The sequence below is a fragment of the Podarcis vaucheri genome, assembly GCF_965113315.1.
Source record: "Podarcis vaucheri genome assembly, chromosome: 13".
Taxonomy (NCBI): Eukaryota; Metazoa; Chordata; class Lepidosauria; order Squamata; family Lacertidae; genus Podarcis; species Podarcis vaucheri.
In genome coordinates this window covers 8033106-8044549 of record NC_138751.1, presented here as the reverse complement: position 1 = coordinate 8044549, position 11444 = coordinate 8033106, and the positions used below count along the sequence as shown (strand labels likewise).

The window sequence follows — 11444 nt, the reverse complement described above, 5'->3', positions numbered from 1 at the left end:
TGGGGAGGCTCAATGAATGGGTTATATTTATACTCAGGGGTTTTTTTTCGTATTTGGTATACATGGTCACCACTCTCCAATTTTATTTTTTAATTTTATTTTTACCAACAACCAAAACACAAACAGTGAAAACAAACAGTGAAACCCCCCAGGTGGCTGATACATTGGGTATACATAATCAATGATAACATATTCAAATCAGCTATATGTACAATTCTATATAACTTAACACTCCTCCCTCCACAAGGTTTATTTAACTTTTAACATTTTAATTGCCCCAAGTTGTTCAAACCTGCCCAAATAATTCAATATCTTCTCAAACCAATCCTCCTCCTTCTTACTGACCTTAAACCCTTTCATTTTATGTATCTTCACAGTTAGATATTCTAAGATTATAATATTTTTCAATTCCCCCCCCCATTGGTTCACCTCTAGCCCTTCTGCATTTTTCCAAGTACTTGCTATAACCTGTCTGGCTGCAATTACCATCAATTTTACCCATTTACATTCCTCTTTTGTTTCTAACTCGGTGCTACTCAGGCTAATAAGAACGATTAATTTAGATATTTCCACCTTCCTACCCACACATTTCTATACCAATCTGTTTCCAGAATTCATTAACTACAATCCCACCACATATGACTGTATGTTCCCATCACTCCACATTTCCTCCAACAATTCTTACTTCCAGATTTTGTAATATGATATAACCTTACAGGTCTATAATACCATTTTTACCACCTCTCTCCAATTAACCAAGATTTAGGTGACATATAATCAACCACTGTTTGCATTACGTATGTTTGTAACCAGGGGTGAATCCAAAGGAAATCCACAAAATGAAATGATCTTGGTGTGCGCGCTCTCTCTCTCTCTCTCTCTCTCACACACACACACACACACACGTGGACATTCATGTGTGAATACACATAAAATATGACAAGCTGGTATGGTGGGATGATAGAGTGCTATACTTTAAGCCCAGAAGATCTAAGTTTAGTCCTCAGCCCCAATCTCATTGGGAATCTTTGGGCAAACCACTTTATCTCACATCCTGGCTGACCAGAGTTGTGATAATAAATGAGATACTAATTGTAAAGTTCTTTGTAGGCTTAGAACTGCTACATGAAATGCTAAAATACTGCTGCCGGCGTGGGGCCTCGGGCTAAGCTGCGTGTGTGCCTGGAAGGTGAAAAATAAAATAAAATGCTAAAATAACAATAATCGTAGAAAACAATCCTCTAACGAGCGACACATAAAACTAATGAATGAGACATAAACTCGTGCACAGGGATATCCCAAAATGAGACATCTTCTCTTCCCTTCATTGCAGAGTGAATTTTGCAAAATCAATTCCAAAAATTAGATTGCATCATATTATGGCTCTATAATAAATAGTTTTATTGTAACAGGCGGTTTTTGCAAGTTGGAATGCAGTCCTTCCAAGGACTTCACAAAAACATCAGGACCAGGAGGAAAGTTATTATCAAATTCATGAGGGCTTAACAGGGTTAGTTTGTGACATCTCATTCCACATTCATTAAGTAGGTATTTCTATCCAGATCTCATTTTTTAAAAAATCGATGGCTCCAAGAAGCATGAATTCAACTCTTTGGGCAGGAGCTCACTTTAGTTGCTTTGCCATTTTGCCCCCCATAGCAGCATGCAATCGCCTGCAACCTTCATTCCTGTGAATTTACATAGATAGATATGTAGGTAGATCTTTAATTTGCACCCCTCATTCATACCACAAGTGCAGAATTCTGGTGTGCCTGAGGCACCACTAAGCAATGATTTGTCACTTGCTTGAAAATCATTAACTAAAAACAGAACTCTGCTGCCTCCCAAATCATCTCTTTCCCATTTCCCCCCCGAGGTCCTCAGCCCTCACCTTGTTTGTGCAACATTCTCTTGCTCTCTGTGTCATTTAGCTGCAATAAGAAATCACCATCCAGAAATTGCTGACCTCCGTGTATTGTCCAAAGTTTACCTAGATGGAATCGTGGACGTCGATGACGAGGAGTTCCAAAACATCTCATCCATCCTTTCCACTTTCATCATCCTTTTTCTCGTGAGCCTGTTCTACAGTGCCACTGTGACCGTCATAAAGGTAAAAACAAATGGAAGGCAGGGTACTAAAGTGAAACAGGCAATAGCCATTCTCTTATGCTAAGTGGAACCGGGAGGGCAAGAGGGCCAGTGGGGTTCACAAGAGTAGGCCAGAACAAGCTCCAAGGACAGGCGCCATTTTGTGAAACCATTCGGCAAGTCAAACTTCAGTCAGTAGCTGGTGCTCACTTGTTCTCTACTTTGTTGCCTGTCCACTTCTCTCTCCGTTCTCTTCCACCATGGCTTCTCTCCCAACCTTCATTCCTCAGCAGCTCTTCTCCGGTTCATCTCAGCTTCTTCCCCATCCATTCCTCTACCCACTCCCACTCTTGCTCTTTCCTCTCACCCTTTATTTCATGAGCCCAGCATTCTCTGACATCATTGGGGTTGGGGTTGGGGGTAGTCCACATTACGCAGAATGAGAGGTTGCAAAACGGTAGGTCCTTGCATGATGCACTTCTTCAGTAGCGGAATTATTTCTTCCTTCCTAATTCCAGGTGAAATAGCAGCGTGAAGGGTCTTCCGGCAATGGACAGTGACTTCTCTATTTACCAGCAACATAATAAAGGACTTGACTTCTTTGTCCACTTTTGGAGAAGAAGGAAGGATGCAAGCCTTTCTGTCTTGCTTTGCATCATGACCTCAGGATACTCACTGGCTTGAACTAGATTTAGACCCACTGTTTACATTTTAGAGCTATGGTGCAATTTTGCTTCACTTTTCTGAGTGTATATGTGTGTTTCCAGCATCTCTTTGGTAGTCATGTTTTATTTCAGCTATAGTTGTATACCTGGTCGAAAGCCTTAATGTGAATATTGCACTTTTAACTTTCAACAGACAAGGAATCATTGCACAATATGTACCGACTAGAATGTTTCTCATTTATATTATGATTGCTATGTAATACTGCAATAAAGATATATTCTTCACTGACACAGCGTCTTGCCTGTAAATTATTACTGTTGCTGTAGTTGCTACTTATAATTATGACGTAATTTTGACTGAATCCCAAGACACTATTTCAACCAGAGACAGTAAGGGATAGTTTATTGATGAAATTATTTTGAAAGAGCTAACTAGATTTCAAGACGGCAGGTGTGCTTCCCGCATTAGATATTGGAAGGTTGTTAGTGCTCTACTTTAGAGGGATAGAATGTGGAGATGCTGTTGAAAGGCAAAGGAAACGAGAAATGGTAGACCTTGCAGGGTGGGAAGCCAAAGGACCTTTTTGTCATCTTAGCTACTCTTGGGGATGGCTTTCTTTTTTGATTTGGTGAGGGTTCCATTTTGAATAGAGGAGCCATGAAAGTGAAGTTGTAGGTCTGTGCGGTGGGCCTGTCAGTCATGGGCTGACAAGTTATGTTGACCCAGTCTCCATCTTGCAGTACGTAAGGAGCCGATTCCTAGAGGTGGTTAGAAGAGTTTGGATTTGATATCCCACTTTATCACTACCTGAAGGAGTCTCAAAGTGGTTAACATTCTCCTTTCCCTTCCTCCCCCCAACAAACACTCTGTGAGGTGAGTGGGGCTGAGAGACTTCAAAGCAGTGTGACTAGTCCAAGATCACCTAGCAGCTGCATGTGGAGGAGCGGAGACGCGAACCCGGTTCCCCAGATTATGAGTCTACCGCTCTTAACCACTACACCACACTGGCTCTCACTACACTGTAGCTCATCATTCTAAATCAGCCTTCCTGCTTAGTAGTGCCATGGGAAGAAAACAATCAACTTCATGAGTTGAGAAAGCTTTGATTGTTTTCTTCCCTTGGCACTACTAAGCAGGAAGGCTGATTTAGAATGATGAGCTACAGTGTAGTGAGAGCCAGTGTGGTGTAGTGGTTAAGAGCGGTAGACTCGTAATCTGGTGAACCGGGTTCGTATCTCCGCTCCTCCACATGCAGCTGCTGGGTGACCTTGGGCTAGTCACACTTCTTGGAAGTCTCTCGGCCCGACTCACCTCATAGAGCATTTGTTGGGGGGAGGAAGGGAAAGGCGAATGTTAGCTGCTTTGAGACTCTCTTAATTATTTATATAAATAGTAGCTTTGAGGTGGGCTTCCTAAAATCTGTGGGGCTCCTCAGAGACTCATCAGAGGGGTTGCAATCAGAAGATCAATAATAGTGCGCATACTCTCCTTAAATGCAGTTCATTTGGAATGGGTAGAAGCAGAGAACTAGTGCATGTTTTCTGGAGTACAGTTGGGTGGATATTAAGCTTGTGGGATCTACCTTATTATCACTAGGACCCTGAGATGCACTAACCAGAGCATGATGCAAAAGATGCAGAATTAAAGAACTCTGAACCAAGGAACTGCTTTTGTATATAAGAACTCAACAGAGCTTGTAGTTCTTTTGCACAAAAATCTACTTTCAGGTTTCTATAAGCTTTATTTCCTTCAACAATATAATTTGTATTTTGTTGCTGCTATTCTTATGCAATTGGGAGTCAGAAATTTTTGCCATTCTGCTGCAAGTTGCTCACTGATCTGCCGCTATATCAAGATTTAAGGTACCTTCTGCCCACTTCCGTTCTAGGGTACGCTCTCAGTTCATGCAGGGCAATAGAATGAGACAGAGCAGAATGGCCTAATAGCTCCCTGTGAGTATGAGAAATACAACCCTAAACCCTGGGCCCATTTAATCATGATTTTGGGTACAATATAGATCTGAAAGAGTGGGAAAATTTATGGAAAGTAAATTGGAAATTCCTGGCATGTTACATGTTGAGGGAAAACTTTCAAAAAATGCAGTACCAATGGTACCTGACTCCATGGAAGCTCTCCAAAATGTATAAAAAATGTATCTAGTACTTGTTGGAGATGTAAAGAAGGAATCGGTACAATCTTCCATATGTGGTGGCTATGTAAAAAAATTAAAATATTCTACAGTGGTACCTCAGGTTACATATGCTTCAGGTTACATACGCTTCAGGTTACAGACTCCGCTATGCCAGAAATAGTGCTTCAGGTTAAGAACTTTGCTTCAGGATGAGAACAGAAATCTTGCTCTGGCTGCGCGGCAGCAGCGGGAGGTCCCATTAGCTAAAGTGGTGCTTCAGGTTAAGAACAGTTTCAGGTTAAGAACGGATCTCCAGAACAAATTAAGTACTTAACCCGAGGTACCACTGTATATAGAACTCAGGATTTCGTTTATATAAAAAAAACCAGAAGCCTTTTTAATTGGAATTACAGGACCAGCCATTCCTAGGAATGTAAGAGAAATATTTTTATATGCCACTGAAGCTGTGAGAATTCTAATAGTGACTAATTGTAAAAGTGATAAAATCCCTTCCAGGTCAGAATGGTTACAGAAATAAGTTGAATATGCAGAGCTAAATTAACCGAAAATATGAAAGACAATTTGAAACAAGTATTTATTGCAAAATGGGAAGTTTTCAAAGTTTATCTTAAGAGCAATTGTGGTAGTATGAATTCAGTCGCTGGCTTTGAATAACGTCTGTAGCTGTATTAAGAAACAAGGATGCAGGAGAAATACCGGTAATACTTTATTGATCAGACAGGTTTATGCAACAAGTTAGTAAATATGAAATTAAGTATGGAGGGGACAGGAAATTAGATGTACTTAAAGAAGATTTATTGTCAAAATATATGAGTTTATTTTCTATTTGTTCTATATTGGAAATGTCTTGTAGTCTTCAACACACTAGAGTTCTGTAGCATTAAGGCATGGTTTTCTGGTAAACTGAGGCAGATATAATTTCTGGAGGATCATAGATTAATCCCATTTCTGTTATGAACTGAGTGGGAAGAGGAGCAATGAAGCTAACGGAGGAAGGTTTTGATGTGCTGCTTGCCACATGGATTGTTGTTCCGCCAGGTAATGTTCTGTGTGACCTCTGTAATGCTTAGCTGAAAATCAGGTTAAATCAAGCCGTGTGGTGTGGTTCTGGACAAAAGGAAATATAGTGATATAGGTGAGGATTGAGGAGGATTACAAGGATGGAAGCGGCATCACATGATGACTGAGAAACGTTGTCTAAATGGGGCAAAATAAGATTTGTTTCTAGTATCAGGAACGCTGTCGGCAGCTCCTAGCTGGTTGACCAAGAAAGTATAAGGACAAGAAAAAGTTTCTTACTATCCTTTTCTCTTTCAATCTTTATAGAGAGAGGCTATAGAACCCAGCCTCTTGGATAATGGTGTTGTGCCAAGTGAAACTCCACCCCAAACCCCCATCTCTCCCACTTCCTCATTCATCACTTCAACAGGTGCTACTATGTGCCCTCTGTCTTCGAGTTCTTTGCACTTCTACTTTTAAGGCCCGCCGGTTTCTTGGAGATGAAGGGTGTGGAATGCTTTCTAATGACAACATGTCAGCCAGGTGTTGCTCTGGCTCTGACTGCTCATCCTCTCCCATGATTCCCCAACTTTCCCCCTCATCTGCCTCTGAGCTGTGACCTCCTGCAAACCCTTGTTGTAAATCTATACTGTCTTCCTCTTCCTCCTCCCTGGAAGGGTCAGGATGGGGAGACGGTCTCCACCGTTCCTCCTCTGCCCAGTCCCTGACAGCTAGACTGCTTTGAAAACTAAGAATGTGAAAACCTCTCTACGACTACTAGCAACAGCAACACTAGGGAAAAAACCCTATTGGAGACAGTGGGATTTGTAAAAGCTTCTGTAGTGTAAACATAGATTTATTTCTGTCTTTTTGTATTCCCCATTTCCTGCCCTCTCTTTTTGCTTTCCTATAGCTCAAGATGAAACTCCTTTGTTGTTCCCCCTGATGCCTTGCTGTGATTCCGATGAAAACAAGGCAGATGTAACCTTCGCCTGCCTCCTTGTTGCAAATATGGTAAACTTTGCAACTATTGAGTGGCAACCCAGCAGCAGTCAAGCAAAAACGTTCCCAGCAACACAGCCAAAAAAAGACAGCAGATTTTACAGTGCCAGTCAGCTGACAGTCCATTCGGAAGAACTTAAAACAAAATCTTATCAGTGCCTTGTGAACCAGAAGACAAAAAAGGGGGAACTACCATCAGCAACCATCCACTATAATGGTAAGATGTGGGATGGCAGCGGCGGGTGGGGGACAAAAGCAGATTGTGAGATCTTAAAAAATGCTGCACACAAACAAAGTCAGCTATTCTTTTGAGCCAATTGTACCCATGTTTTTAATTCACTTCAGCATTTAAAACAAAACAAAACTGACCACTACGATCAAAAAAGACATAATTTTAAAAATCTGAATCTAATGCAGATTATAAAACAAAGTTGGAAATGTGAGGTCAACAAAAACTGAAAGCTGCAGAAATAGAATGCACTAATTAGGGAAGACATGGGAGAAACAGCTTCAACATATACTGAAAGCATAACAGCGTTAGGGCTTCTGTCATTGCGTGTTGAGGTCCCCAAGACACCCCCCAATAAAACACAATTGACACATAATTTTAGTTTAAGGTTTTGGGCATAATTCTGGCCACAACTTTATTAAAATTACAAGGATGTGAGTGGTTGCTTAGGCATTGGTTGCGACTATCTGACCCCACATGGGGACAGACTGACATTCGCACACCCACGAAGTCAGAATAGGGAAAAACATTTGGGGGAGAGAGATGGGACTGGGAACCATGCCTCACCTCTCCCCAAATGCCCCCAGGGGCTCTTGCGTGGCCCTAGCCCCTTGACAGGGGTTTGGACAAAAGCATGGCGAGCCCCAGGGTTCCTTTAATGGAAAACCCCTGCAGCAGCAGCACTTTGGAGGGGCAGGCACAGCCAATCCATACCCCTCCACCAACCAATTCCAAAACCAATGCCTAACCGCAACCTTACAAGTTGTGACAATTTGCTACGCAGTAGGCAAAAACCAAATGGCACCAGCCAATCAGCCAAATCAACAACATTCCTACCGGGCCCCTGCCCCAAAAGCACATGATCCCATGACAGGTATAGCAAGGTCAAGCGAACAACCTGAAAACAGGGAGGGAGGGCAGGTGTTCCGATTCGTGCAGTGAAAAGAGGAGGCTCAGCGCTGCATGCAGGGTGTTTAAGAGCTATGGCTGTCAATAATGAAATAGCAACATTTAAATCCCCCAAGCAACAGGCAGCACAATGATAATGGTGGCCAAACTCTTTTTTGCCCAGCAACAGTGGGTGTCTTGCTAGCTCCCACCGCAACACGTGCTCTTCATGCAGGAGAACACACTTATTCAAGGAAGAACATTCCAGGGAACTGATTCAACAAGGCTAAAAGCACATCCTTCAATCACAACATGCTTTATCACATTCTGCCATGTTGACAACCATGATGTGACAGAGAGCAGCCACCGTTAAGGTGACATTCCAGGCTCCCCAATACATTTCCAGTCAATTTTGTAAAATGCTCATGTGAAGCATACAATTGGCATTATTAGCATGGGCATTTGAAAAATGAACCTGCCCCCTTTGAGAGGATGTTTGACATTAAACACAGAGATTATGGTTTTGTGCATCTTTTTTAAAAACGATATAAAAATCAGCTACTGGAGGCTCCAAGAAACAAGCAACCTCTTCCTCCTGGACTGTGATCCAATTGAAAATTGTGCCCCCCTCCCTTCTCCAGCTGCTATTTGGCATGAATTGGAAGCTACCACTGATGTCAATCTTATGTTCTCTCCCATGTGCAGTAGCAGCTTCAGGATGGGGTGATTTTGTCAGGATCACAGTCTGGAGGGAAATGATTAATCTCCTCTCTGTGTACACACCACATGCAAATCCTATTAGCCCACTTTCCCATGCTCCAGCAGCTGCTATTTAATATTTTTTTAAAGATGCACACCATATGAAAGAATGCACTTAATGTCGCACATAGTTTCTCCCCAGATTTCCTCTTTTTCTCATGCTGTTTTTGAAAGGAAGGACACTTTTAAAATAGAAACCTAAACCCCAACTCTTGAGGTATGGAGGGCATTGTGTGTTCTGCTGTTGTTTAAAGCACAGATGAGAACCTATGTTCAGTGGCGCAGCATGGGGGTGCAGGGGGGGCGGCCGCACCGGGCGCAACATCTGGGGGTTAGGGGGTGCAAATCCATGGGTTAGGGGGCGCAAATCCATGGGTTAGGGGGCACAAATTACTTGCCTTGCCCCGGGTGCTGACAACCCATGCTACGCCACTGCCTATGTTCCTCCAGAGGTTGCTGAATTCTTACCCCCATCATCCTGACCATTGGGCCAGACTGACTGGTGCAGAGAGGAGTCAAACAGAATCTGAAGAACCACTCCACCCCTGTGTTAATACTTTAGGTTATGTTTTACTTGTTAGCGTTTTCATAGCTTGTTTTTCTATCTTGCCTCATCTTATATAGGTTTTCTGTAGGCTTTCTTATACGAATTAATCCAGCAAACATAACAAAAATCTGCTCTCTGCTCTCAGATTGTACTCTACAAGCTTCAAAGCCAATCCAAGTTAACATCTTGACCCCAAGCTGCGGTGAGCAGGGCGCAGAGACCAGCCTAGAGCTGGTATGCTTCCTCCGGAGCCTTGGCCCTGGGAAAGCCTATGTGGAATGGCTGAGGAATGGAGAAGTGGAGCAGGGCAGAGTGCAGGTGTCACTGGCAGCGGACCAAAGGAAAAGCAGCAGCTACTCCAGATTTGTCCGACAGAATATCACCAAAGAGAGCTGGGACAGAGGGGACATCTACACATGTAAAGTAGCTCGATCAGTTCGCAGTCCGGACATCATAATGTACAACACCAGCAAGTGCCAGGGTAAGAACTACCAGCTCTTAAGGATAAGGGAATGATGGGTGGGTGAAGCGTATGTATTATTACCAGGGGCTTGCCAGGATGTATGCAACAGACCTATGTTATAAACAGCTTAAGACCAGGTCACCTAAAAGGGAGAGCTGTTTGTATGTTTGTTTGTTTGTTTGTTTGTTTGTTTGTTTGTTTATACCCCACCCATCTGGCGGGGTTTCCCCAGCCACTCTGGGCGGCTCCCAACAGAATACTAAAAAAACAATAAAACATCGAAAATTAAAAACTTCCCTAAGCAGGGCTGCCTTCAGATGTCTTCTAAAAGTCAGGTAGTTGTTTATTTCCTTGACATCTGATGAGAGGGCATTCCACATGGCAGACACCACTACCGAAAAGACCCTTTGCCTGGTTCCCAGTAACTTGGCTTCTCGCAGGGAGGGAACTGCCAGAAGGCCCTCAGAGCTGGACCTCAGTGTCCGGGCTGAATGATGGGGGTGGAGATGCTCCTTCAGGTATACAGGGCCGAGGCCGTTTAGGGCTTCAAAGGTCAGCACCAGCACTTTGAATTGTGCTCAGAAACGTACTGGGAGTTAATGCAGGTCTTTCAGGACTGGTGTTATATGGTCTCAGCGGCCATATTGGGGGGGGGGAGGTGATGGATATAATTGACAAAGTAGACAGAGAGAATACAGATAGTTTCTCTCTACAGTCAAATCAATCCCAATAAAATTATGCCTAGATTTTACAAATGAAAAAAGTAAAAATGGGGAAACATGATTTTATCCACATTTTACCTCAGAAAAGGGACATACATCCAATATTTGTTTATGCAACAGCCCTTTCATATCTACTGATAAACAAGACCCTCTGTATTTAATGGAGTTCATTTCCAAGTAACTATGGACAGGTAGTGTTCGTTCTCATCTTGGGTGGGTGGGTGTTTTGCACATTCAAGGATTTTAAAGGATCTTTCCCAATCTCTGTATCTTACCCTCCTCTCCAGCCTGCTATGCTTCACTGCTAAAACCTTCTGTCTCCATCATCAAGCCATCCTTTAGAGACCTGTTTGAAGGGACAGCCAATGTTACTTGTGCTGTGGTTGGTTTTGGCCTTGAAAACATTGAAGTTACTTGGGATGTGGATGGCAAGCCCAGTACTATGGGTCAGAAGACCATGAGTGGAGTACAGGAGATTAAAAACACCCACACGATATCTTTGGAACAATGGAGAAAGGGTACCAGATTCACCTGCAAAGTGGCTGGAGGTTGCTATGAAGAAGTCATCAAACAATTAACAATCAAGAAAGAGACACGTAAGTATGGATGTCTAGGTCTGGCTGCTAGAAGTAAACTCAGCTATCAAGTTCTCCTTCTGCTCTGATTACAAACTTTCTACATTATTACCTTTAAGGGCCAGTAATTGGCTGTGATTCTTCTTGGTGTTTGTGGCCTAACCACATAGTTCTGGTGCATGCAGTGAGAAATCACTGAGGCACCCACCTAATAATAATAATAATAATAATAATAATAATAATAATAATAATAATTTATTTCTTGTACCTTGCCCATCTGACTTGGGTTACCTCAAACACTCTGGGTGGCTTCCAATACAATACAGAGGGGAAAGGAAACAAAAAACAAACAAA

General features: G+C 42.6%; 1 protein-coding gene and 1 gene segment (V, D, J or C); both read left to right on the top strand.

Moving 5' to 3' along the window:
- Positions 1–11444, top strand: part of LOC309516856 (Ig mu chain C region-like) — an 80629-nt gene that overhangs the window by 16732 nt on the left and 52453 nt on the right.
- Positions 1–11444, top strand: part of LOC309516816 (uncharacterized protein) — a 279061-nt gene that overhangs the window by 253664 nt on the left and 13953 nt on the right. For 2 of the 3 annotated variants that reach the window (XM_082195731.1, XM_082195733.1), the window contains 3 exons: positions 6819–7124; positions 9476–9811; positions 10803–11111. In XM_082195731.1, coding sequence (XP_082051857.1) covers positions 6819–7124; positions 9476–9811; positions 10803–11111 — 951 coding nt within the window. Of the gene's footprint in view, positions 1–5875; positions 5945–6818; positions 7125–9475; positions 9812–10802; positions 11112–11444 lie in introns of those variants that run through there. The other variant, XM_082195732.1, reaches the window with a different exon arrangement.